Source organism: Cnephaeus nilssonii (assembly GCF_951640355.1).
Source record: "Cnephaeus nilssonii genome assembly, chromosome: 14".
Classification (NCBI taxonomy): Eukaryota; Metazoa; Chordata; class Mammalia; order Chiroptera; family Vespertilionidae; genus Cnephaeus; species Cnephaeus nilssonii.
The window spans coordinates 72836894-72864737 of NC_137085.1; the positions used below are offsets into that span (position 1 = coordinate 72836894).

Below are 27844 nucleotides of genomic sequence, written 5' to 3' on the forward strand. Positions count from 1 at the left end.
TGCTGTCCCCCCCCCCCGGAGTCAGGGTCCACGCAATGCCTGAGCCCAGGCGGGTGGCCCCATTGGGGAAGGCAGGGGCAGGCCTCTGCGGCAGGCTGGTGGGCATGGCGGCCTCCGCAGGGAGCCCAGCCTCATTCCCGGTGGCCTTGCAGCAGGTAGCACATCAGCGACAGATCCGCTCAGCCGCCCTGGGGGCTGGGGAGTGACTGCTGCTCAGTCTCCTGCTCTGGCCACTCCTGCTCTGCTGTTGACTGAGGATCTGCTTCTAATCCAGACACATGGCTGCACACTGAGCAGGCAAAGCTCCAGCGGCTCTGCCTTGGGGTCCAGGCCTCTCTGAGGACAGCGGTGTCCTCTGCCTAGGGCCTGTCGTCTGCACTGCTCCACGGTGGGAGGCACAGCTTTCTAATGCTCTGTGGCTTGAGAAGTAGGGGAATTGCCCTAGATCAGCGGTCAGCAAATTGCGGCTCGAGAGCCACATGCGGCTCTTTGGCCCCTTGAGTGTGGCTCTTCCACAAAATACCATGTGCGAGCGCGCACGTACAGTGCGATTGAAACTTCGTGGCCCACGCGCAGAAGTCGGTTTTCGGCTCTCAAAAGAAATTTCAATCGTTGTACTGTTGATATTTGGCTCTGTTGACTAATGAGTTTGCCGACCACTGCCCTAGATCTTTGGCAGCTCCTCACATCTTTGCAAAGAAGGGCCTTGGGAGGGACAGTCTAGTAGGATGAGCCATATGAAACTGCCCAGTTTGGGAGCTTGAAAATGGTCAAATATCAGCAACTTCACGTGGTTCATCCTAAAAGTTGAAAAGTTGGAGGACAGTCGGGGCTTGTCCTGATGTTATGTTTGCCTAATAAGCATGCTGGGCTTTGCCTAGCGTATTTTGTTACAGAACATCAACAGTCTACATCAAAGGGTACTATCATAGTACTATAATTACTGCTGTTGCTATTACTACTACTGCTTATGCCAGTGTTATGGCTGCTGCTGCTTGTGGCCACTTCAGAAACAATTAATGGACAGAGCGGAGAGAAGGCTGAGCCACTCCCCGGAGCCACCGCAGCCCTGGCGCTGTCACCCGGCCTCCTCCGCTCCCCCTACTCTCATCCTTGTCCTGTTTTGGCCATTGTGGTTAGTTTCAGAGATAAGGGATGTTGGGTGATCAGTGGCCTCAGACGATGTAGCTGCCTCCGTTTCATTTTCTAAATGTCATGGCAATAAAAAAGCTGTTTGCTAATAAAAAGGGTGGGATTCATTGCCGAGTGGCGTTCACATCCATGCTGTCACTGCCTCACCCAGATTTCTCCGAACAGCTGCTGGCTCGGCGTCGTGGCTGAATGATGTCATTTCAATCATAATGTAATTTTCCAGCTGCCCAGGATGGAAAAGGGGTTTATTATTATGGCATGTTTTCCACTGTGTCTGAAAGAAAATGAAGCAGACATGTATAGATGACAGTATCAGTTCTGTTTTTACAGGTGTGTCTGAAGGGTACAAGGTACCTTTCACTTGCAAAAGAAATGCAACTCTATGGCAAAAGCAAATGAAAACAAAATTTTCCTCAAGAGCTTTTAAAAATATATGTGTAATTAGTGTTGGGAACCGGCCTCAACTACACTCAACTTGAAGGGCTGTGGGGCAGGCTGCCCAGTCTCTGGCCTCGTTTCTGTCCCTATGGGAGGGGCTCTGGCTTAATCTTTGCCTTCATTTCTCCAGGCAGAAATGGAGACCTCCCAAAATACCTGTTTGTGGGTTTGTTTTCAGCTTTTCTATGAAGCAGAGCACGTGCAGGGAAGTGCGTGCGTGTCTTAAGTGTACAGCTCGTCTGATATGTCCACAAAATGCACATCGGCGACAGGGAACAGAGCATAACCAACACTCAGGCAGTCCTGTGCCCCTTCCAGCCACCTCCCACCTGACACACGGGGACCTGGCTGCTAACAGCATAGATTTTCATCCAGTGCGACCCGTGTCAGACGTCTGACCTGCAGAACTGAAAAATGATAAATTTGTGTTGTTTTAAGCTACTAAGTGTGTGGTAATTTGTTGCAGCTGCAAAGGAAACTTGCAGTGATGCAGCTGCTAAGTGAGGGGGCCAGGGGTCCAAAGCACGAGTCCCTGAAACCACTCAACCTAGTCCTGCCTGTAGCTTTTCTAGGGTTTGGTCTTCCGTGCGCTGTAAGAAGGTAAAATGAAAGTCCCAACGCCAGCCAGCATCCATTGAAGTTGGGAAATAGAAAGACTGTGTGTTTGACTTACCCGTATTTGCCCGTCCTCAGTCCCTGTGCTCAGATGCCTCCCGTTTAGAACAGTATCATGGGATGCATTGCTAACGTTTCCCTACCAAAAGCATTGGCATTCTAAATGGTGACAAGGAATGACTTTAATATTTCCGAGGAAGAGGGCTATGCTGGATTGCTGTAGCTAACCATGGGCTATGAGCCCCACACCCTTAGGCAAACCCTTCCCCTCTCTCTTCCCCGGAGATCAGAAGGAGCCATGCTGAGGGAGTCATGGGGCGGGGGGTTGGGAACCGAGGGGCGTTAACCAAGTGGAAACCTGCTATAGGCTTTCCATGAAAAGTTTTGCTTTCCTGATAAAAGGGATAGCACAGCCCCCCTCCCCCTCTTATTTGCTGTGAACATGAAGGTGATGCCTGGAACTGTGGTGGCCAGCGTGTGACCATCAGGTGTCAAGCATGAGGACAAGAGTGGACATGCTAGGAAGTGCAGAGTGGGAAGGTAGAAAGACCTAGAGCGCTGACTGCATTGCTCAGTCACTGAACCAACCCCCGCAGCCACCTTCCTCCAGGGCCCTTGTTAGAAGAAGCCTCCTCGTGTGTGCCAGCGTTCGCTGTCTCTTCCGTTACTTGCAGCCGAATACATTCCAGAGGGACCCAGGTGCCTTTCCAGTCATAAGATGGCAACTACTGAGGAGTGGGGACATGGAGCTAGGAATTATTCAGAAGGAGAGGAATTCCTGTGATCCTCCCCCACCCTTGCACCTTGGTGAACACATCCAAGAATGGCCAATCAAGTGGACCATCCAGAGAAATGGGAGTTCACTGCAGCTAGCCAATAAACCTGGTGCATTCCATTTGGAGAGAAGAGATGCAGGGCTCGCTCGTAACTTTAAACAAAAGGTCGTTAAAACCAGGAGACTTTGGGGAGCAAAACCTTTTGTTTGTTTATTTTTGTTCCTGGTGAGGTTTATTACCCTTTAAAGGGAAATGCTGTTAAGTTGAATACCTCTGAGAATAACCATCTGTCCCATGCTTTGTAGGACCACCCTGGGAATATGGGCAGTCTTGTCCCTTTATCTCCGCAAGCTTGCTGGTCAGTCTGTTCACGAGTCACAATTCAAGACTAGGAAACACGGCTATTGTTAACAGCTCAGGGTTTCAGGATCCCCCAGGAGCCAGGTGATCCCTTATCCTTGATGACACTGCTGTAGATGAGCACTTCCAAAAATTCGGAGAATTTACATTGTCCGAGGCCACTGGGAAGATCTCTGCCGCGATAAAGAAAGCTGGAGCAGGCTGCCCTTTGAACAAACGTGGTGATACATATTGTGGCCACTGAATGCTTCTTTACAGCCCGGGGAGAACAATCGGTGAATTCACTCGTTTAATTCATGCATTTTCCTTTCTGTTTACACTTGAAACAGACTTGCCAGTTGTTTGCTTGGCTAACAAGCTCTGCCTTCATTATAAGCCATTAGTAGCAAGTAATAATTGAAACTGTGTTTGGATTTCAAAAATACAATAAACCTAATTAATTCGACTCTTGGTAATATGGAATTTCTAGTGACTGACTTGAACTAGGCTGAAATGTGTGTCTTTGCCCTCTCCAGTTAAAAATAGTTTGCTAAACCATTTTACAGCCACAAACAAGGCTGATAGTAGAATTTTTCGTCAGGACAACTAAGCAGATTAAGTCCAAATGCTTATGGGGAGTCAGGCTGCAAAAGTAAATGAGCCGATTGGGCAGAGCATCCTCTGAGGAAAGCTTGGTTTTCCCTGCCTACTTGTGAAGGAGGCGGTATTTCACTTTTCTCTGAATCCTGCTATAGGAAAGGGGGAGCAAGCACACACGTGGTTATAAATGACATGTGGACTCCGCCAGTGGCGGGGAGACAGGAGGGAGTGGTAGAGAGCGGGGCCCAGCTAAAAGGGCCAGAGCTACTCAGCTAAGTTCTACATGGGATTGTGGGCCTGGTATGGCCAGATTTTCAGATTTTCAATATAACTTGAAAATCTGGATTCCTAGGTAAAATCTTCCCACTTGTAAACTTCGGCAATGGATTTTTGTTTTTTAAGTTAATGCTATGCAGCCACCGCAGTGTGGATCAGTGGCTCTCTGGACCAGCAACATGAGTCTCACCTGGGACCTGCATCGAAAGGCGGATTCTGAGGTACCACTCAGGCCTACCAGTCAGAGTCTCTGGAGGTGTCGGCCCAGCGAACTGTTTAACAAGCCCCCCTCCTTTCCCCCAGGCAGAATTGCCACAGGTTTAGCAAATATAGCAACGGGCAAAGGTGGCTTTATAGTTGTCCGAATGGAAAAAGGCATGCAGGTTATGATTATTACAGCAGCTTCATTAACTCTGTGTTTCACAGGGGACAGACATTGAAAAAGTATTTGTTGTCTGACTGAAATTCAGATTTAGTTGGTGTGTAAAGATTCCCAGAGCGCCACACTCCACATGGGTGGGTGCTCTCAGCTATGGAAGCAGCCGATGCCCCCTCCCCAGTTAAACTTCTGAGTACTTTTTCGGAAATTTTATTTTCTCTAGACGGGGAACATGGGAAAACAATTTGTGGATCCAGAGAGTACATGCACTGTGCTTCAAAGGAGACTCCTGACCACCCCATCTTACGGAGGGCAGTGCCACCTGCCCAGTGTGCCCCTTCATGAAGCAACGTTCCTAGCTCCCACGTGGCCACCCCTGACAGACCTGGACACACAGCAGCAGCCAGCGGGGTGAGCCGTTGTGGTTCTCCGTCGTGCCACTTTATTGCTGTTCTGGGACTGGAGCAAAACGCATTATTTTATTCAATAAAGATTTTCCCTGTATCACAGAGGAGGCTGATTTCATTAGCTCTTGTTATGGGAGTAGACATCATCGCCCTGGCTGGGCGGATGGCAGTGGGGCTGAGGGAATGGAGAGCATCACGTTTTGTCATCCAGGTGCTTGGGGGGGGGGGGGGGGGGCGCCAGCAGGTTTTAAAGGGTAACCACTCGCCAGGAGTCCTCCAGATCCTGCAGGAAGCGCACAGCCCTCCGTCATGGGCGAGTCAGTGGTGCCTCGGGGGACATGCGCAGCCACAACCAATAGTGCTCACAGAGTATGGATGCGGTGTGTCCCCGGGGTCCAACCCCCAAGAGTGTTCAGTAACTTCAAAACAGAACAAACATTGTTTCTGGGTTCTATACTGTGAGAATCCAGACTGCTTGGGCTGAATAGGCCCCTTAGAGGGGAAGGAGTCCCTGTCAAGTTGAAAATCCAATCAGATACTGTTTTGTTTTGTTTTCTCTGATTCTTTAGCTGTAAAACCTGAGACATCCACTTGCAGCTTTATTTAGCTTTTAGATGAGCATAACCAACCCACCACCTTCCCAGGCAGGGTAGCCAGCGGGGTGCAGCCAACACCTAACCATCCAGTGCTAGCGCTGCCTCCACGTGGCACGCAGGGCTGGGGGCTGGGGACGGATTGCCTGGTGGTGCAGAAGTAAAGTGCCCACTGCGCTGCCAAAGGTGGGCTCCGTGTTCCAGACCCTCACCCCACCTGCCTTCTCACCGGGAAGAGGCCCAAGCTGTGCTGATCAAAGGCCTGGTAACCTCCAGCCAGCTCTGGCTGTGATGTGGCTTTAAGGAGCAGAGGTCCCAGGCCATGGCTGGTGGCTTCCCTTGCGGCGGGGAGGGGACTCTGAAGACGGCGCTCCTGGGGAGCAATGCCCCCCCACCATGGGGCAGCAGCTGGCATAGAGGGGTGGAGCCCTGCAGCCGCAGGTCTAAACCCAGTGAGCCCTGCAGAGTGGGTCCGAATAAAGCTTCAGGGTCAAGATGGCGTGAGTTAAAGTACTGGCTCCCTCAGTTGCCAGCTGTGTGATCCTGAGCTGGTTACTAACCTCGCTGTGCCTCACTTCTCATCATCTGTAAAGTGGAGATGATAAATCTGTCTCCTGAGGCCATGGGTGGGTTAAATGAGATGGTGGGGTAAAATACAGTGCCGGGCACAGTCTCTCAGACCGTGTGAGGCTTTAGGGGAGGACAGGATGGGTTGGCGCCTGTGAGCGGAGCCGGGGCTTCCGCAGCCACTGTCTGCTGTAGTCACACTGGCATTCTCACCCAAAGTTCACTCAGACAAATGGGTAGAGAATGCGCTGTTTGCTATTAGGGATTTTCAAAGAGAAACTTACACTAGCGAATGTTATCGTGTTCTCTCAAACCTAAATCCCCGTGTTGACCAGATGTAGGAAGTTTTCCTCACGTTTTTAGAACTGGTTTCCACAAAGGAACATTATTCCTTCCTCTCCTAAGGCTGCAGTGTAAAGACCAACCATGTGGCCACCACAGATGCCGGATGGGCACACGAAGGTGACTAGTCCTACAGAGCAGTCAGAGAGCCGAGGGCGCAGGGGCCCTGCCAGGTCACCCACGCCAGGCCTCTGCCTCGGGACAAGGGACGCAAGCCCACCATTAGACTCCCCAGGAGAGGGAGGGGAAGGGCTTCCCTGCGGAGATGCAGGGGCGGACGGGGATCTGGTCAAGGGCTGGCGGATTTCCGGCCACACCCTATGAAGAAAAGAGAAAGCCTGTTCTGAACTGAAGGGAGGGGAAGGACATTTGTCCCCCCTTTCAGATTGCCCCCGGCGGCCGGGAGTCTGCTCTTCAGGCGTCCAGAGTAAATTAGCACGGAATTGAGTTGTGCCTGCAGCAGTGGCTTTCAGGTGGTTATGAGTGAGACCCTTAGAACTCTCCAGTTTGACTCTGGAGGGAAAGGAGGCTCAGTTTCCACGATTTTTGGTTTTCCTTCCTTTCTATAGTGGGAAATGGGCTTCGTGTGTCGTTGAAATCGAGAAAAACTGAACCCACCACAAGTTCAAGCTTGATGAATCTGAGTCCGTGTCCTGGCCGCCCCTCGCAGGGGCTGTAGGAAAGGGTATGGGCTGCAGTGTAACAGGAGGGGTGGCCTCGGGCTCCTCTTGTCCTGTCCTCTTGGTCCCACCACAGCCTGTGAGTGCTGAGCAGCAAGACGGCCCACGCTGGTCCCGTCTCCCTGGACACAGCGAACTAAATCACAGCCAGCCCCTGCTCGGGGTCTGATGAAATGCGCCATTTCCGCTCCAGGCTGACGCCCTCCCAGAGGGCCGCCGCAGCGCCCCGTGACGAAGCATCTTTTAAATGAACCGACACAGCCTTCCAATCTGGGTGGGGAGGCAGCTTTACAGAACAGTCTTTTTTTTTTTCAAATATATTTTATTGATTTTTTACAGAGAGGAAGAGAGAGGGATATAGAGTTAGAAACATCGATGAGAGAGAAACATCGACCAGCTGCCTCCTGCACACCTCCTACTGGGGATGTGCCCGCAACCAAGGTACATGCCCTTGACCGGAATCGAACCTGGGACCTTTCAGTCCGCATGCCGATGCTCTATCCACTGAGCCAAACTGGTTTCGGCCAGAACAGTCTTAAGGAACCGACAATGCTGTTTTTAATCTCGGAGGGCCAGGGCTGCAGACGTGTATACCACGTGGCCGTGTGGGGAGGCGGCCCGCCGGTGGTCCCGGGACAGGGGAGAACACGTGCCGCCGGCCGCCGCTCCGCCCGCTGGGCCTCCTCCACCACCTGTAGCCACAGAGAACTTGTGATGAGAACGCAGCGAGAGGGCTGGCGCTTCTTGAGAGTTGAAAATACTTTCCTGACCATCTCTTATTTGGGGAAAATGATAAATTCTGTGATGATAAAAAAAAAAAAAAGAGTCATTCTAGTGACTACCTTCTATCCTCTGTAATGATGATGAATCGACAATTTGGCATTTTTAGAGGCAGTTGACACAGGCCCTTTCAGGGGGGAAAAAAAGAAAGAAAGAAAGGCGACCGGTTTTTAAGCGGGCCCTGTCAGCCTGAAGACGGATGAGCTGTGGCTGATTAGGGCCATGAATAGATGCTGAGAACGCGGGTGTGTGAGGAGCCAGGGGTGGACTTATAAATCAGGGCTAAGGGAGGCGTAGGAAATGCTAAGCCATTCCTTCTGCTCGGAAGGTAGGCATGAAGTAGGTTCTCTCTGGGTAAAGGAATACTTAATATCACTCCGTGAGGTGAACTTATGAGCATTATAGTTTTCTTTACTCACTGTTGGAAAAAAGCAGTTTAAAAATTCTATTTAACCTGAGAAGTTCTGATTTTTAGGGTTAAAAGGAGAGGAGGAAATCCTCCTTCAAAGAATATTCTATTGGTCCTTTTATGTCAGAACTAGAGGCCTGGTGTACGACATTCGTACACTGCGGGAGGGAGGGGTCCCGCAGCCCAGCCTGCGCCCTCTTGTAGTCCGGGACCCCTTGGGGGATGTCCGCCTGCTGTGGAGGCAGCCCAGCCGTGAGCCCGGATTCTGGCTGAGCGGCGCTCCCCCTGTGGGAGCACACTGACCACCAGGGGGCGGCAGCTCCTGCATTGAGCGTCTGCCCCCTGGTGGTCAGTGCACATCATAGCGACTGGTCGTTCTTTCCGTTTGGTTGATTTGCATATTAGCCTTTTATTCTATAGGATTTTGTTAAGAACCCTTGAGAAAGGTTATCAAAACCTCGCTCCATATCTTAATTTAGTTTTAAGCAAGAAGCCATTTCCTTCATAAGAAACGAAAACCCCAGAACCCCCACAGGGAAAGCCCAACCTGAGGGCAAACTCCACTGCAGAGGCTTGGGGGTCTGGTTCTCAACCGGGAGGTGGCTTTTCTCGTGCTTTCCCACTGACAGCGGGGGGGGGAGGGGGGGGGTCATTCACTCCCAGTGGAGCGCTCCTTCCTGTCCAGGGGCCATCTCCGTGCGGTCCTTCTCAGAGGACAGTGGGCAATGCGTTGACCCGCCAGGAAGGAAGGACGAAGGACGGGCGGCACGTGGGAATGTAGCTGGGGTTCCAGCAATGCCAGCGCCTGTCCTGAGCCCACCCAGCCGCGCCCCAGCCAGGGCTGTGCCTCCAGGCTGCGGCAGGGGGGAAGGAGGTCTGGGGGAGACTGCTGCGGGGAGAAGCCCTCACAGCTGCGTCTGCGCAGGCCTTCAGGCCGGCCACCGGGATAGTTGCATACACGGGCCTTGGAGAGGCTTCCCCGCTGGGACGAAGCAGTGAGCGGTCACGGAGGACAGGGCAGGCTTTTTCTTCAGAACAGTCCTCAGCTTGGGTAACCTTCCTGCGGGAGCCACAGGTCAGTCCAGCGCTTCTGTAACCCGCACCATCGGGTCTACCGGCAGGCCCTTCGGATGCAGGCTTGTCTGTGAGCCTGTGTGAGGCCTGATCTTACTTGTGTTTTGTTTAGGCCAGAGGTGAGGGCTGCCAGCGTTCTGTCTGGACTGTTATGTACTTGGGCATGGCTGTGGCTTTCCCTGCGGCGCTGCACGGGCCGGAGCCGGGCTCACCCACTGACGGGCCAGGGTGCAGCGGGCACTTTCAGTCCTCAGTTCTCCCCCTCCCTCCCTCCCTCCCTTCCTTCCTCTCTCCCGCCCTCCCTCCTTCCCTTCCTTCCTCCCTCCCTCCTTCCTTCCTCTCTCCTTCCTTCTTCCCTCCTTCCTCCCTCCCTCCCTCCTTCCTCTCTCCTTCCTTCCCTTCCTCCCTCCCTCCTTCCCTTCTTCCCTCCTTCCCTTCCCCCCTCCCTCCTTCCCTTCTTCCCTCCTTCCCTTCCTCCCTCCCTCCTTCCCTTCCTCCCTCCCTCCTTCCCTTCTTCCCTCCTTCCCTTCCTCCCTCCCTTCCTCCCTCCCTCCTTCCCTTCCTCCCTCCCTCCTTCCCTTCCTCCCTCCCTCTTTCCCTTCCTTCCTCCCTCCTTCCCTCTTCCCTCCTTCCTCCCGCCCTCCTTCTCTTCTTTCCTCTCTCCCGCCCTCCCTCCTTCCCTTCCTTCCTCCCTCCTTCCTTCTTCTCTTCTTCCTCCCTCCCTTCTTCCCTTCCTTCCTCTCTCCTGCCCTCCCTCCTTCCCTTCCTCCCTCCCTCCTTCCCTTCCTTCCTCCCTCCCTCCTTCTTTCCTCTCTCCCGCCCTCCCTCCTTCCCTTCCTTCCTCCCTCCTTCCTTCTTCTCTTCTTCCTCCCTCCCTTCTTCCCTTCCTTCCTCTCTCCTGCCCTCCCTCCTTCCCTTCCTCCCTCCCTCCCTCCTTCTTTCCTCTCTCCCGCCCTCCCTCCTTCCCTTCCTTCGTCTCTCCCGCCCTCCCTCCTTCTTTCCTCTCTCCCGCCCTCCCTCCTTCCCTTCCTTCCTCCCTCCTTCCTTCTTCTCTTCTTCCTCCCTCCCTTCTTCCCTTCCTTCCTCTCTCCTGCCCTCCCTCCTTCCCTTCCTCCCTCCCTCCCTCCTTCTTTCCTCTCTCCCGCCCTCCCTCCTTCCCTTCCTTCGTCTCTCCCGCCCTCCCTCCTTCTTTCCTCTCTCCCGCCCTCCCTCCTTCCCTTCCTTCCTCTCTCCTTCCTTCTTCCCTTCTTCCTCCCTCCCTCCTTCCCTTCCTTCCTCTCTCCCGCCCTCCCTCCTTCCCTTCCTTCCTCCCTCCTTCCTTCCCTTCCTTCCTCTCTCCCTCCCTCCCTTCCTTCCTCCCTCTCTTCCTTTTCCCTTATTTTTTCTGAGTCAGTGCTCTGAAGCACTATGGGTGCCCCCACGTCCTGGATGCCCCGCTGCACTTTTATTATCTGGAGCTCCTGGTGGAGTCTGGCCAGAGCCTGGCAGACGCTTTTTCATGTGCGTGTCTGCCCTGTTATTATTTCACATGAAAGCTGTCTGCTTTGGCACCCGACCCGGTTTCAGTTGTGCTCGCTGAGCCAGGGGTGCTGTTGTGCAGGAGAAATGCGGGTGGGCGTTCTCTCCTGGCGGCCGCGGGGGCGGAGACGGCTGAGCGGCCCTGGCTTGTGTGGAGCAGCGTGATGGCTCACACGTGGCTTTTGAAGGAAGCGCCCAGTGTGGACAGTTGCTTAATTTGGGAGGTTTCACAACTGTTTTTGCTCAGTTGATGAGGAGAGGTTTGTTCAAGCGCAGATTCTTCATTAACAGACTGTAAACAAGCTCGGGATAACGAGAATGCCGGAGGTGGGAGCACGGCGATGCGCTGTTGGCCTCCTCTCTCCAGCCTCCCTCCCTCCCGTTTCTTCTGTGCAGCTCTAATCATCGTATTTTGGGTTTCAAAACAAAGTATGGAAAAGGAGATTAGATAAATCTCCCTGGCTGGTGCCAGCCCTGGGGCCGTTTGCACACCTGGGTGGGTTAACTCCCTCCTCTCTCTCTCTCTCTGCGTAATTTTTTATGCCATGTGAATAAGTAAACATCTACGATAGGAGATGATACCACTTACAGTCTTTGCCTTACAGAGACTCAACTTTTATCTGCGTGTCCTGGCAAAGTCACCCGTCCCTGGCACCTGCTAGTTTGTTAACTCGGTGACAGCCCGTCTGAAATGGGAATTTGGGTTCCATGCTTCCCGGCTCCCCCCGCCCTCCATGACTCCCCAGTCTGCTTGGAAGCCGCGGGGGTCCGGCTGAAGGGCCTTCTTTGATCATCTCTTGATGGGACGGGCTTCGCGTTCTCACACCTGCTCTGCTTTTTCGTCCACATTTCCGAGTAAACGCTCCCGTCGCCTTGTAGTGTCTTCCGTGTAAACCTGGGCGCAGGTTCCTTATTACAGGCAACGGTGTTCAGCGACGGAGACCACTGCTCGGCCCCACCGCAACCTGCACCGCCGCCAGGGGTGCGAACTGCCGCTTGGTGTGTTCCTAAGAGCATCAGCGCGCGGCCCTCGGTCGTGATGGAGCATGCACACGACAGCGGCAGGCTCGGGCTGAGGGCCCGCCCGGCAGCCGCCAGCACAGGCTCTGACATGACTCTGTTTTCTCCCCTATCATCCGCAGCCCACACATCGTCTTCCTCTCTCAGAGCACCCTGACGGGCGGGAGCCACCTCTGTGGGACCCGGCTCTGCCATGAAATCGCTCACGCCTGGTTTGGCCTGGCCATCGGGGCCCGCGACTGGACGGAGGAGTGGCTGAGCGAAGGGTTTGCCACTCACTTGGAAGATGTATTCTGGGCCAAAGCACAGCAGGTAGGTTTCAAGTGACCCTAAACATTTCACTCCCTGCCACCAAGTTCTATTCACAGTCCTTCCTTCATTCAACAGACATGTACTGAGTGCTTGTTGCCCAGGTGGCGGCTGGGAGGGGGCTGCATCATGGAGGGGAAGTCCCTGTGCCTGCGGGATGGAGCCAGAGGAGAGAGAGGCGGCGTCACACCTGCGCCACGTCAGGGAGGGGGCGCTGCGGAGGAAAGGGAGCGAGGAGAGGGGATGTGAGCAGAGGCCTGCAGGAGAGGCTGGGCGCTGGCTACATAGCTCCCTGTGGTGTGGCGGTGGCGACAGTGACTGCGCTTGGTTAAATAGTGAGATTAAAAGTTAACTCAGACGTCATGCCCTCAGATGCCTGCCGGCCAGTGAGGAATGAAGCGGTTGGTGTTGAGGATCCGGGAACGGTGAGGACTGCGGCGCGTGGGCAGCGGGTCCTCAGCCCTCGCCGCTGTCAGGTTGCAGGGAGGGCTCAAGATAGCCTGGGCGCCTCGTGTTTTTTTTAAAGGAAGTTACAAATTGGGATTTTTTGGTGAAATTTATTAACTTAAAGAATATGCAAACTGACACGCCCAGAGCCAGACCCGGTCAGCACATTCCCAGTACCACCTCTGCTTTAAAGAATTGGCCGCCAGGCCCAAGGAGGGCATGGCAGCCAACCTACTTCCTGCTTCCTCCCTAGCGTCTAATATTTGGTCCCTTTTTCCTTTTCATTTCCACCCCTTACACGAAGATTGCACATTTTCCAAGTTCCCACGATTGTACGGACCTGTATGCTTTTGTTCAAATTCCTTCTGCGTGTTGAAATCCCATCTGTTTCTCACCGACCGGCTCAGGGTCGCGTTCTTGGGGTAGCCCAGCCTGATGGCTCTGCTCTGCTAGGAACTGCGAGCCCGCAGGGTTCGTACTAACTTACCTCTTTCCCCACATTCTTCCTCCTCCTCCCTTCCTCACAGCCGGACTGCGACCTCTTTCGGAATAGGGCTGTGTCTTGCTCGCCCTCCACCCGTGGCGCTAGCCGTGTGCACATCTGTGTCCCCTGCCAGAATCCCAGGAAGAGAGGTCAACGTGGCAGAGCAATGGAAAGTGGCTGCATTCCGAGTCTGACCAGGCTTGGAATCCCAGCTCTGCGGCTCACCAGCCTCCCTGAGCCTTAGTTTCCCCATTTGTAGAATGGGTATGAGAGTGCTTACCCTGCAGGTTGAATAGGATAATGGGTAAATGAGCCCAGCACAGTGCCTGACACAAAGTAGGCATTCTGCCAAGGTTAAATAGGTGTAAATGTGCCTCTACCACCATCCCTTCCCTGGGGTGCCTCCATGCTGCGGCAGTCAGAGCTGTGCTACTCTTGGTAATTGCGGATGTATTTCAGGCATCAGATGAGGATTTCTCTGTCCTTCTGTCTCCTGCATCCCCAGCGAGCACTCCTCCGCCGCCCTTCCCCTGCGGGAACTCCTTACTGCCCCCAGTGCCTCTCCACCAGCACAGGCACAAGCCTGGCCTGGCTGCAGCTCCCAGCTGCACACCCTCCCTGTCCGCTCGGTGCTGATCGGTAGGGAGAACCCGAGAGTAAGACACAGCCCTGCTCTGGAAGAGGTCTGAGTCTAGCTGAGGAGAGAATAAAAGCACACGGGAAGGAAGAAGAAAATATTTACAAAAAGAGGTAAACACCAAACCCTGTGCCAGCCCCAAGGTGGGCAGGCCAGGTGAGAAGATCCCGGCAGTCCTGTCACAGGGGGTGACTGCTGTCGTCAGCTCAACAGGAAAGGAGTTGCCGAGGCGTCTCTGTCCCTCCTCTGCCCCTGGCCCGGCGTGAGGGCAGCCCCACTCATCCCCTTCCGGTGATGCAGTAACTCCGTCTGGGAAAGTATGACCCCCGAGGCAGAGCGGCCATTCTAGCATCTGCACGGAGTTTGGAAATATTTCCAGAGCACGCCCGTCACTCTGACCCCTTCCGGGAAGGGCGAGTGAGACAGCTGGTGCTGGTCCCTGACAAGTGCCCGCAGCAGACCTTCCCGGCGGGAGAGGGTGCTGAGGGCAGGGCAGGGGGGGCCACCTCCTGGACTCCCCGGGCAGCAGTAGGGTCCCCCAGTGAGGAGGAAGTGAGGTCGCAGTGGCAAACGTGGCCGAGTGGGGGGTGCGAAATCCCTGGGCAAGGAGGCAGAAGTCCGCCTTCTGCTCCGAGTGGCATTCTGCGGGGACAAGTGGGTTGAGTTGGATGCAAGATGGAACCGCACATCTGTCATCAACCTGGATCAGGTCTAACTCTTTCCCAGGGGTCTTAAGCAGCCTGCAGCCAGGACACCATATCACAGACTGGGAGGCTGGAGCGGACCATGGTTTGCTTACAGGGTTAGAGACTGGACGTCCAAGATCAAGGTGCTGACAGGCCTGACCTCTCTGCCCTGGCTGGTGACGGCCACCTTCTCACGGTGCCGGTGCCGTCGGTGCTGCTGTGGAGAGAGCCACGCTGGTGTCTCTTCCCTTCATAGAGGATGCCAGTCCTATTGAACGAGGGCCCCGCCCCCACGGCCTTGTCATCCTTAACTACCTCTTTAACAGCCCCATTTCCAATACAGTCACATTTGGGTTAGAGCTTCCACTTATGAATTTTGGGGGAGGGAATATAACTCAGTCCATAACAACAGGACATACCAAGCCTGTAGGTCAAGCATGTGAAACTCAAAGGCTAACACGGGCCAAATAAATCAGGTTTAAGTTTATGTGGGCCGCAAGAAAACAAAAGCTTCACTTTTCATAGAAACGTAGATTTATTTCGATAGAGACATGCTGAATACAAAGGGCTGAAATAAATGAGTCATCATTAACATAAAATAATAGAACATTTTAATAAAAGTTAATATTTTTTCTTGAACATTAACTTACCAGACACTGAATAACTTCACAAATTAATAAGTGTAACGCAAATAAACCTATTTTTCTTGTTCTCCAAAAGCAAAGTATTTCCTGTTGCACACACCAAACAAGTCAGTCCAAGACTAATGTGGCAATCGGCTGCTAAAATATTCACTGCTGGTATTAGTGGAGAGAAATGGTGCGCCTGCGCAGAAGGCGGGGAAGGGAAATGAATGCAACAGGATTATAGTAATCAGTCATTAGCAAATGTTGTAGTTCGTTATTAATAATTATGTATAACAGGATATTGTAACAAGTTATGAAAATTTTATTAAAACGTTTCCTACATACCGTTATATTGGCCGGACCGCAAAAATATTTGTTGTGGGCCGCATGCGGCCCGTGGGCCGTGAGTTTGACATGCTTGCTGTAGGTCATCTGGCCTCTGCTGGCTGCTTGGCACCTCTGTCCCTCTCCGATGCAGCCCGCTCCTCGCCTGACCACATCCCTGCCATTCCCTAAACACACAGGCTCTTTCCGGCCCCACGAGCCTTCCCTCTTCCTGACATTCCTCCTGGGGCCTGACTCCTGCTTTCCCTGGAGACCAGCTCAGGTCCTGCCACCCTCTGAGGAAAGCCTCCGACCCCCCTGGTTGGCCAGGAGGCATTTGGTTTCTTCCTTCAGGGGGTGTTCTTTTTTTTTTTTTTTTTTTTAATATTTTATTGATTTTTTACAGAGAGGAAGGGAGAGGGATAGAGAGTTAGAAACATCGATCAGCTGCCTCCTGCACACCCCCTACTGGGGATGTGCCTGCAACCAAGGTACATGCCTGGGACCGGAATCGAACCCGGGACCCTTCAGTCCGCAGGCCGACGCTCTATCCACTGAGCCAAACCGGTTTCGGCTCAGGGGGTGTTCTTATTCCACCCCCTTTTACCCCCTGCACCCGCTAGACTCCATGGGGTAGGGGCTGTGTCCGTAATATCCCCAGGGCCTAGCAGTGACTCTGTAAATGTCTGTTGAATGAACCCTTAGAGACCTTATATTTCCGGAAATGCGACCAGGTACTGGCCTAGTCCCTCCCCAGTGGAGGTTTTGCTGCCCTCCCTTAAGGAGGTACGGGAGGGACAGAGGCTGATGGGACAGCAGCGCAGGTGCAGGCCTCCCCCCACACAGAGCGTCCAGGCCGGCACTGTGTCTGGTTATATGCAAACAGAACCATCTGGGTTGCATTAGCAGGCTCCACAGTAAACAGCCCTTTACAAAAATGGGGGCTGGGGAGAGAGGCAAACGTTGGGACCTTCCCCACCCTGTGCAGAGACACAAAGCAGGAAAGGGCTGGATGGGATCCCAGTGGAAATGGCCCCGAGGGAAGCCTGCTCTCTTCAAGGCGGGGTGGGCTCCTGGGCCAGGGCTGCCTCCCAAACAGGCAGCAAGATGGTGAACAGCTGGTTCTTCCTTCCAGCACCTAAGAGGCCCGGGCCTCCTGACATTTCCGATGGGTGCAGGGGCCGCAGGAGGCCTTCTTTGCCGTCCTCCCTGAAATAAAGCCGCCGCTTCCCAGGCGGCTCTGACCTTGCACAAGGACAACAGTGACGGTGTTTTGTGCACGTGTGTTTGTGTGTCTGGCTTAAGCAGCTGGCCCCCCACGAGGCCCAGGAACAGCAGGAGCTGCGGGCAAGCCTGCGCTGGCGGCGCCTCCAGGACGAGTTGCGGAACTCCCCGGAGCAGCTGCAGGTGCTGAGGTAAAGCCCCGCGGATCCCTCCCCCCACCCCTGCTCCCGCGCCTCCTCCTCCCCCTCGCCTCCTCCCCCCTCCCCTGCCTCCTTCCCTTCCTCACACATTAGGCCCTGTATCAAATCTGCTGTGTTTCCTTTTTAATTAAGTCGGACCAGGTTACTCATCCTCCCAGGGATGTGATGCCCCTGGGATGTGGTTGTTACGCTTTAAGTCTTGCAGGGTGTGGATTTGGACTTGCCTTCTGACATTTTCCTGGTGTCTCTATTCAGGAAAAAACTAGCATAAGGCCGTTTCCGGGACCAAATTCTTCCTTTGAAGTTCTAATAGTCACTTCACGTGGTGGCTGGGGACTTGGAGAAGGCCGGGTTTGGTAGCCTGGCAGGCAGTAACCCTTTAAAGCCCAGGGGGAAACCCTGTAGGAAATTACTGGTTCCTAAGTGTTTAGTGGTAGCAGATGTCTGGGTCAGTGGGGGCTTTTGTTTGGGATCCGTCCCAGCAGGAGGCCACTGGGGAGAGGAGCCGTCTCCCGCTCCTGCGTTTCGTTTGTGGACTGCCTTGCAGGCTTGTAGGAGTACTTCTTGCCTTTTTGCCATTTTTGTCCCTCTCTGCTTTGCTGGTTTTCTTCACTTCTCTGAATAGTTGTTTATCTGAAACCTCCAGCCTAGGCCCCAGGAGCACTGCGGTTGCTATGGCAACATAAGCTCTCATCCTGCCCACTCTGGGCGAGCGCCAAGCGTTTGGAATCCTCCGTCAGACAGGTGGGAAGGCAGCCATCTAGGAATCGCCCCTCTTCAGATGGCAGCCCCCACGCCTGCGTGTTCTCGCTGATTTTAAGTAAACGCCCGATTCCGCAGTGACTACCCATGGAGCCCAAGCGTGAGGGAACTGTGGAGCCAGCCCGACCCTGCAGGCTGGCGCTTTGCTGCAGCAGGGCAGCCTGGGTGGCTGCGAACCCCATGCTCACAGCTCAGGGCTGCCCTCAGCTCTGACTCGTGCCTCCTCAGGAGAGCCGCCCCACCCGAGCGCCCCTCCGCCCCATTCACTGGGCTGGTGGGTGGCTCCACCCGCAGGGACAGGGCCCAGCCCTCAGGAAGCTTCTGCTTAGGGGGACCTTGCCACGTGCACTTCTGGTTGCAGGTGCTGAGAAGTGGGGCGAAGGGAGCCCAGTGATTTCTAGTGAGGGGTTGCTAATGCCTCTGGGGGAGGCTGGAAAGCCTGAGGCAGGAAAGGAGGGGCATGCTGGGGCAGAGGGGCAGAGGGGCAGGGACAGGGACAGAGGGAGGGCAGTGCAGCCTGAGGTCAGGGAGAGCAGGCAGGAGCCCCAAGGGCCTTGAGCAGGGAAGCGCCCCTGTCCCGTGGGTTTACATGCTGCTCTGGCTGCTGGGCGGTGGGCGCAGCAGCTCACGGAGGGGAGGCGCAGGAGGAAGGCTGCAGTCTGCACGGGAGCGCCCCGCTGGTGCCGTGTGGGGCGCAGGGAGCAGGCCTGTTTGCATGCGTTCTGGCAGGTCTGGGTCGATGGACTGTGCAGAAGAGGACCAGAGTGCCCGCCCAGCATGATGTCCGGGCTTGGGACTGAGGGGCTGGTAGATAATGAGGGATAGCAGGCTCGGACTCTGAGAGGGGCAGGCTTTGGAGGGGAAAATAAAGATCCCAGTTTCACATGCATCAGGTTGATGCCCAAGCAGCTCTTCAATACTGAGAACTCGGTGGGGTCCACAAGTCAGGAGCTCACTGGAGAGATTAGGACCTTTGGCCCACAAAGACTTTAAAATCTGAGCCCCTTGACATCACCAGGGAGAGAGGAAAGTGAGAGAAGAGGTTGGGAGGAAGGTGAGGGAGGGGGAGGAGGGGGTTCGTGTAGAGAAAACTCAGGCACCAGAAGCCAGGAAGGAGTGAAGAAGGTGGGAGCGGGTGTGGGATGCTGCTGAGGGCGTGTGAAAGGGAGGGAGAGACGTGACCTTTGGGTGGGACCACACAACGATGCTGTGGTCTTGACACGCGTGCATTTATTCATGGGTGGGGGAGAGCGGGGCCAGATTGCAGTTGGTAGGAGAGTGAGTGGGTGGCCAGGAAGGGGAGACAGCGTGTGGACGTGGTAGGGAAGTTGTGCTCAGAGGGGAAGCTGGCGAAGGTCAGAGAGGCTTGTGTGGGGTGGCCGGCCCTGCCACCTCTCCACTCGGTTTCTTCATTCTCCAAGTGCCCGCGTCCCTCTGAGGCCTCAGTTCTGGGTGACCGGGTCCTGGGGGGCATAGTGATGAACGTCAGTTGAGGGCGTGTGTTCCCAGCTTGCGAACCATCCGCCTGCGCCCTGGGAGGTCAGCACAGGTGAGGAGGCCTCAGCTCCGCGGGCTGTGGTCAGCCCAGCCCCGGTGGCCCCGAGCGCTGCCTTCGTGTACGGAGCCAGGAGGAAGAATACACTGTTGGTATCCATGTACTAGAAGCCTTGCTGTGGCCTTTGTTTTTCTTTGTCTTCACATTCAGAAATTATATCTGCCTGAATGTGGGCTAAGAGTCCGCCCTTCCATGCACACGGAGAAACTAGCGGTTCTGAAGGGAACGGAGGAACCAGAGTTGTAAACATCGGTTCTCCGACTTTGTTCAGTTTCGCTACACAAATGAGAGCCTGGTGAAGAAGTCTCCTAAGCAACGCAGGGATCCAAGATGCCGCCTTTTTTTTTCTTTGAAGATACCGCATGGTCTTGAAAGGATGGCCGAGCACAAGGTAGAAGCCTTGGCGGTGCCTTGAGGTGCTCCTGCCCGCTGCCAGGTGCTATGGGACTTCCCCCCACCTCGGCAGCAGCTCCCACCCTGCCCTCCTCCCCCTGACAGCGCGCTCTCCTCCTCCTGGCGCCCTCACACTCTCTGGTTTCCTTCCGCGCCCTGGCCGCTCCTCTCCGCGCTCGCCGGGATGGCTCGGGCTCAGAAGGACTGACTGAGGAGCAGAGCCAGTGCAGCTGTCCTCCTCCCCTGGGCCATCTCCCTGCCTTCAAGGAACTCGATGGCACTTGCCTTGTGTGGAAATAATAGTCTGTGTATCTTGAACTGAGGGAGGACACGAAGGTCGGGATAAAAACAAGGAGCCTTGGACCCAGCACCTTTGTCCTTTTACACATGAGAGAGAGCATAGCTATGGGCAGGGGGCGGGAATGGGGGGAGAAAGCAACATATACTGGAGTGTTAGCAAAGTGAGAAGAGAAAAACTGGAATTCTGTTTGGCTCTGACCTGCTAATGTCAGTAATCTATAGGAACGGTTATCCATTTGTGCCTTCCGTGTACCCAGTGGTGAATTGTGGGTCTCGTCAGATGTGGCTGTGAGTTTCCTTCGGTTGCAGGAGTTTCGGGTGCTCCCAGCCGGCTCAGCCTTCCTTGGCTGGGGCGCCTGCAATGCGACTGCAGGCTGTGGAGGCGTGGCGATTTGCTCAGACTTTCAAAATGCCAGGGGTCACATTGCTGACTCTGTGCCTTTTCTCATTTGTTAATTATTAAAGATGCCTTTCCCGTAGGCGAGACCCCAGCGACTCTCTGCAGACTCTCCCTCTCGCTCCTTCAGCCCTGGAGGGGCTGCGCGCCAGGGGCAGCCTGACCTCATCCTGTCCTGCTCTCCCCTGCCTGGCCGCCACCTCTTCACTTCCTCCTGTCCTCACCCCCACCCTCAGCCAGGGAGGCATCCTGACTCTGGCCCGGGAAGATGGGGAGATCAGGGAGATCGGGGCTTCTAAAGGCTGGCTGCCTGGCCGCCTGGCCCCAGGGCCCAGCTGGATGCCCTGGATGCCGCCTCTCTCAGTGCTGTCAGTCAAGCTCTGACGGGCTGGTGGGTGGAAGAGCTATAGTGGCGGGGTCAGAAGAAATCTCTGTTGGTTTTTATTGTGATTTATTACCATGCCCCCTTTTTTCTGGATTCGTTGTTAAAGTCAAGCTTGTGCTGAGAAAAACATTAAAATATATCACGTTGAGGAGGCAGTCGATGACCAGCCCCAAGTCTGATGCAGCTCCTCCAGCTGCTGCCACCACCGGCCCTGAGGTTCCAGGGAAAGGAGACATCTGCCCTCCCACGCGAGTGCCTCGCCCCTGCCCACCAAGACGCCCCACAATAACAGGGAACCCTGAGTGTGTCGCTCTGTTATGGCCAAAAGGAAGTGTGCGCCCTGAGCTCTGTGGCCCGCACAAGCCTGAGCACTGTTCCGTGACGCTGGAAACTGGGAGCCCGCGTGCAGCCCTACCGGTGGCCAGTGGGCTGGAGCATGTCTATGCCCCTCCCTTCCTCTGTCTCTGAATAAGTGAAAACACATCCTCAGGAGGGTTTTTAAAGAGTCCATGTGTGAACCTTCTCTAATATGCATGAAGTTTTCACCTCTAAAGTTTTTCTCAAAGTTTTTACTTCTAATCCTTCAAGAACATGGCAGTCTGGTCCCTCCCAGGCGTGGGAACTCCTCCATCGTGGCCCTCAGGCCTGCCTCAGGGAGGAGCTCCGCCCTTCACGGTCCCCTGTTGCTGTCACATGCCCACCCCAGCTCAGGCTCAGGCTCCTCCATGCTCCTCCAGCCTGGGGCCTCAGGGCTCCCCCCAGCCTTCCCTCTGTCGTCACCACTGGCCCCACTCTCCCTCCCCCGCTTTGCCTCCTGCCCCACAGGGAAAACGGAGCCATCGGCCTGCTGGCCCTTTGATTCTATAAATGCATCAGCACCCACACCTCCCCTGACCTCCCAGATGCCCGAGTGCCCGCCTGCTCTCAGTTACGGATACCGCTCTAATCCTAGAGGCGAAACTGGAATTTAAGTATATGTATATATTTAAAACCCGCTGTCCATGAGGAGGAAGAGGAGGGAAGGGATGGGAGGATCTGTGTGCACAGGTGAGGATGCAGCACTGTAGACCAAGGGCTGGGGCCACGAGCCTGGGGAACATTTCCTGAGGTCGCTGTGCCCTGTGAGCACCCCATCTGTAACTCATTGTAATTCCTGTCTGGTTGGACCCCTCTGCTTTGTTTGGTGCCATTGATGGCTCTTGCTTCCCGGGAATTTCTGCCACCTGGCTTTCATGCAACCCCTCCCTGGTTCTCCTTGTCCCCCCTGCCGCACTTTCTCCATCTCCTTGGCTGTCTGCTGTCTGTCTGCCTGCCTGTCCGCCTGTCTGTCCAGAGTTGGTGCCCCGGAGGTCTCCTCTTGGCTGTGTATCCTGCTGGGGTGGTCTCATTCACATCCCTGAGTTAGGTGGGGTTCCCACGTAGACCCTCAGACAAGACTCATGGAAGAGATTATTAGGAAGTATTCCCAGGAGGGGAACACAGAAGGGGGAGTGGGAGTGAGGGGGAAGGAGGCCGCTGGGTGTCAGGACAGTGAGTGAGGTCACTGGGATTGCTCTGGAGGCACGGCGGCGCCGCGCCGCGTTGTCCCCTTCGGAGCAAGGGGCCCGGAGTGTGTGACCCCTGCCCCTGCGGTCGGCGTGCCTGGAGAGAGGCATGTTCCCAGGCACTGCTGGCTCTAGTGTTCACAGGCAAAGCAGCCTCGGGCACCCCGAGGGCCGCAGCTGACAGTCACGGAGAACACGCCAAGAGCTCATGTGCACACGGATAATACACAAGTCCCCAGGATGCAAGTGGGGCAGGGGCACTGCTGGACACATCGCCTGTCTGAGCTGGAGGCTCCCAAATCGCCAGCCCAGCCCAGCCCAGCTCTCTCTTAAAGATCAGATGCGATGCTTACCTGCCCGTTTGGCATCATCACAAGCATCTCACACTAGTAATCCCCTCTTCCCACCCCATCTGCTCACCTCCTCTAGTGTTGGACTCATAGTAGAAACCTGGGGGTCATCCAGCCATCCCTCCCCTCCCCTCCCCCCCCCAGGAGGGCTTATGCCATCACTGTGAGCTCACCTCATATGATTTCTCAAGTCCCCACCCCTAACACGACCGGCTCTCTGCTTAGAACCCAATGGCTCGCATGCAGCAATCCAGCAGCCTCCGCATTGTTCCCTACCTTTAATCTTGCCCGTCAAACCCACCTTCCGCACTTCCACTGGCAGCTCCACCTAAAACAGCTTACGATTCTGCCACCTCCTTGCTAAAACCCTCCAAAAGTTTCCCCTCATCTGCAGGAAAAGCCACGTTTCTTAATACAGTAGTCAAGGTCCCCCACACCATCCCTCCTACCTGTTTATTTTGTTTTTTGTTTGTTTGTTTGTTTGTTTCAGTTTCTTCTCTTGCCATTCTTTGCTTCCCCCTCCAGCCACCCCAAAGAGTTCATAGAACCCTATTGTATGAGGTTGCCAGGGCTGACAAACAACATACCACAGACTGGTATGTGGCTCAGACAACAGAAATGTGTTGTCCTCTAGCTCTAGAGGCTAGCGGTCCAAGGTCGAGGTGTCAGCGGGTTTGGTTTCTTCTGAAGCCTCGCGCCTCGGCTTGCAGATGGCTGCCTGCTCGCTGTGTCCTCCAGCGGTCTTGTTCTCTGTGTGAGCATCCCTGCCTCTCCCTCTCCGTACTAATGTCCTCTTAGATAAGGACACCAACCAGATTGGGTTACGGCCCAAACTACTGGCTTTGTTTTAACTGAGCTACCTCTTTAAAGGCCCTGTCTGCAAATGCAGCAACATTTAGGGTGTTGGGCTTAGGACTTCGACATAAAAATTTTGGAGAAATATAATTCAGCCCATAACACCTGCTGTCTGCCTGTTCTTTCTTACCCCCTTGCCTTTTCTCATGTTGTCTTTAGAATGTTCCTCGCTGTTGTACAACTCAAATTATCACGACTCAGCCCACAGACCCCTGCCTTCCAAAAGTGCCAGGCCCTGCCCTGGCGGGAGAGGTGGCGGACCCTCCTCCGTGCCCGAGGGCTCTGCTGTTTCTCCATCCTGATCTCGCTACATGATTGGATAATTATCTTTAGAATGGAACAATACTAAATTGCCAACATTCAACCATCTGTAACCTACAAAAACAGCACTTTTACGTCTGAGCTAACGCATCTCTCCTCTGACCCAGCTTTTCGAAGCCAGGGACTGTGTCTTCCGCCCGCTGTGGACCACAGTGCTTGGCCCTGAGGGGCACGCGACACGTGTGGCAGAAGTGAATGTTGTGTACAGCGCGATCTCTTTGTGTATTGTTTGAGAGTTGGAATATTGATCACAAGACATAGACAGATCCTAGGCCGCACCCTGAGAGTTCTGAGAAGCGAGCGTTTAATGCTGGTAGGCTTGTTAGAAAGGGCCCCTGGGAAGCTGTGAGGCTTGAGCTGGGTGGTGAGGAGGGAGAGCGCTGAGACTGGGGCGGGGCGGAGGGCAGGGAACCCAGAGCCAAGCCTGGCAGGCGTGCGCGGTGAATCGATGGTGGAAGTGGGCAGTAAATGAGAACGGGTTTCCTGGAGAGGACGGCCATGGAGAACCTGTGAGACGGAGCGGGACAGCGAGGCCAGGCTGCACAGTGGAGTTCCATGGAGGCCAGACTCAAGACTTGGCCCGTGGCCATCCAGGCGGCGGGAGCTTTCCTCAGTTCCAAGAATGACATAATAAAAATGGAGTTCTGGGAAGATTACCCAGACTGGGCCTGACACATGATCAGAGAGACTGAGTCTAGAGGCAGATGGAATTAGGAGGCTGTTTGGGTACCAGGCCTGAGTTTAGAAGAGCCTGAGACCTCTTGGCTGGCCTCAGGCACCGACGAGCCTCTATTTGGGCTGCTCAGAACTCACAGGGGCTTTCGGGAGGGGATGAGGTGGCCCTGGCTGGAGGCAAGGAGCGACCCCAGGGAACTGGCTGGGCCTGTGGCTTTGAGGGATTTCACAGCGCAGGAACCCAGCGCTTCTTGAGCAAGGCCTGGTTGATCTGCCTCGTGTTAGAGAAACCTCCCCTGAGGACGCAGGCTGACCTCTCCCAGAGCCCGCCAGTCTTCGGTGCCAGCCCAGAGAGGGTGTGCGTCTGGCAGGCCAGCCCGGGAGCCCAGCTGCTGAGCTGGAGTCAGTTCTGACTCCACCACAAGCTGCGTGGCCTTGCGAGAGTTTCCCAGGCACACCGAGCTTCGGCTCCTCGGCGGGCAAGGGGGAGGGGTGCCTGGGAGGAATACGTACAGATCACTCGGAACGTGGATGAGGCTGGGTCAGGGATTTGCCGGCTTGGTGCATCTAAAATGGCTGCGTGCTGTCAGTCCCCTCTTGTTCGGCCAATAGTGATCACTGAGGACGTGTTGGATGCTGTCATCTAGGCCCTCTGGCTCCGGGTGAAGGTTGCCCAAGAAGCGACAGGGCACCCAGGGATGCAGCCTCAGAGCCAGCCCTCTCGCTCCCAGCTGTCTGGTTTCCTCACCGGCCTTGGCCTCCTCTCCCCAGACTCTGAGCCGGGCCAGCCCTGTCGTTTGCTGCTGCCACCCTCCCCTGGCCCCTCAGAGGCCCCCTCTGCCCGTCCCCTTACCAACCGGAGCCTGGAAGCACCCACCTCTCCTCCCGACAAACACCACTGGCTAGAGTGTTCACAAAGCTAATTTTGCTAAGAAATGAAAAGGACATTTTTTTGGACCGGCTGGTGTGGCTCAGTGGTTGAGTATTAACCTATGAATGAGGAGGTCATGGTTCAGTTCCCGGTTTGGGCACATGCCATGGTTGTGGGCTCGATCCCCAGTAGGGGGTGTGAAGGAGTCAGATGATCCATGATTCTCTCTCATCATTGATGTTTCTATTTCTCTCTCCCTCTCTCTTCCTCTCTGAAATCCATTAAAAAATATTTTTTAAAAAAAGGACATTTTTTGCAAGTGTAAGATGCTTGTCCTATATAATAAAAGCCCAATATGCTAAGTGTCCAACTGTTCAACCAGTCGCCATGATGTGCACTGACCACCAGGAGGGTAGGTTAGCTTGCTGCTGGGGTCCGGCCCATCAGGACTGGGTGAGACCGCCCGGACATGCCTTGGAGCCCTCCCGCAGACCCTCCCCGGCTGGCCAACCTCCTGCAGTCCCTCCCCAGCGGGCCAGCCCGCCCAATCTGCCCTGATCGGGACTGGGTGAGATGGGACGGACATGCCCTGGAGCCCTCCCACAGTCCCTCCCCGGCCCCGATTATGCACCGGTGGGGTCCCTTGGCACCAGCGGGGTCCCTCAGCCTAGCCTGTGCCCTCTCGCAAGCCAGGACCCCTTAGGGGATGTCAGAGAGCCCATTTCGGCCCGATCCCCACAGGCCAGGCCGAGGGACCCCACTGGTGCACGAATCCGTGCACCGGGCCTCTAGTTTATAAATGAAAAGAATGGGATTAAAAGCAAAAACAACCCCCCAAAATCTTGAATGTTAAACAGAGATGCTCAAACTGATAGCTTGCAGTAAGTTACATTAGCAATGTTTCTACAACACATAAGATCCTCCTCCGCTCCTCACTTCTGGTCTAATCTCTGCGTGAGGCCACCCTGTCCCCTCGGGCGCTGCCCGCCACAGCGTCCCTCGCTTCTGGGCAGACTCTGACCACAGCCTGAGAAGAAAGAGCTCTTCCCTGAGCTCCCGCCATGGCCTGTGCAGCTTCTAAAACGTCCAGGTCCATCTGGGAATCCCTGCCCTCCGCCCTGCACGCCAGGCCGGGGTCCCCTCCACCTCCTCCCGTGGTTTCTCTGTTTGAACCGCCATGTGGACGTTTCTGTCCTTTCGTGACAGGAGGTGCTAGCCTGTGCCAGCGTTTTCTGAAGAACCTTGGGGCTCTCAGCTAGCCAGAAGCAGACCCTGCCCTTTCCTGCCCCAAAGGCCAGCTCCACCCCCGGCGCTGGCCACCGGTTCCTGTTTCCTGCTGAGGGACACCCGCGCTCCCGCCTCGTTAGCCAGCAGAGACCACAGACACGTCCTGAACAGTTGAACTCAAATAACCTTCCCTGTTCATTCTTCTAGGCCATTCCCTGGTTACTCATCACGCAGGTATTTCCAGGGGAGGGATAGGCTTCTCCTCGGGAGGCCCCTAATTACATACTTTCACTGTACACGGTGTTACAGTTTTGCAGTCACATTTAGTAGGGTTTTTTCATATAGAAAAACGTAAGATATAAATCAGTTTACAATCACTGCTTAGTTAGCCATCATTTTTTTTTCAATAAAAATATTTCACAGGAAAATTTTAACAGTTTAGAAAGGTATCAAATCCCATCCCCACCACTAATTCCTACCCAAGATGTCCCTGCTAGCATTGTCTTGCGAATCTTTCTGAAAATAAAGATTTTGTAAGTATGTGTACATCGGTATTGCTGCCCTGTGTGGCACTTGTTAGGTTTTTCTAAGAAACTAATGCACATGCTTAAGCCAGTCCCTAACGGCTCCCTCTCACTGCCCATCCTCTTGGCTGTGTGGTGCGCTCGGCAGTCCTAACCCTGTGCCCGTCACAGCCCTGGCTCAGCGGCCTCAGGCCTCCGGCTCCCTTTCAGAAGCACCGGGCTCTCAGGTAACCCTCCTTCCACCTCCTTCTACAGAGTAGTCGCCCGCCCACCCTCCGGCCCCGATTAGTTTGTGTTTGGGCCAATGGTTTTGACCCAGAATGGCTGACGGAAGCTGGTATAAGTATTTGTCTGGACCTGGTGCAAAGACGAAAGAAGACTATCCTGCTAACGTGTTAAAATCCACTTTCCTCTTAATATAATCCCAAGTATTGTTCTGTCACAGACACGCGTAGGTCTGTTTTCTTAAACTGATGCAGAACACTCAGGATGAGAACGTTTCACAACTAACTTTCTAACCATTTGTTAACCACTGGACATCTGGTCATTTCTGGTTTTTCGCTTTTACAAACAATGCTGTGGCGAACAGTCTTACACTTCCTGTTAGTGGACAGCGTGTTAATCGTAAGACGAAATAGCAGAAATAGCACACAGTTGCCCACCGGACCGGGAGGAGGGCGCGCTGCTCTCCCAGCCTCTCGCCCCGTGTGTGTTGGGCTTCAGACGGAGGAAGGAAGGCCTTCCTTAGCTCCACAGCCCCCCCACCCCCCCCACCCCCGCCGA

At 54.7% G+C, this 27844-nt stretch overlaps 1 protein-coding gene across 10 annotated transcripts in view; it reads left to right on the forward strand.

The window, feature by feature from the left end:
* AOPEP (aminopeptidase O (putative)) overlaps positions 1–27844 on the forward strand; it is a 353107-nt gene that overhangs the window by 190603 nt on the left and 134660 nt on the right. For all 10 annotated transcript variants that reach the window (XR_013814460.1, XR_013814461.1, XR_013814462.1 and 7 more), the window contains 2 exons: positions 12088–12277; positions 16787–16893. Coding sequence is in view for 7 of the 10 variants with exons in the window: in XM_079789821.1 (XP_079645947.1) it covers positions 12088–12277; positions 16787–16893 (297 nt within the window). In the remaining 3 variants the exon portion in view is untranslated. The remainder of the gene's footprint in view (positions 1–12087; positions 12278–16786; positions 16894–27844) is intronic.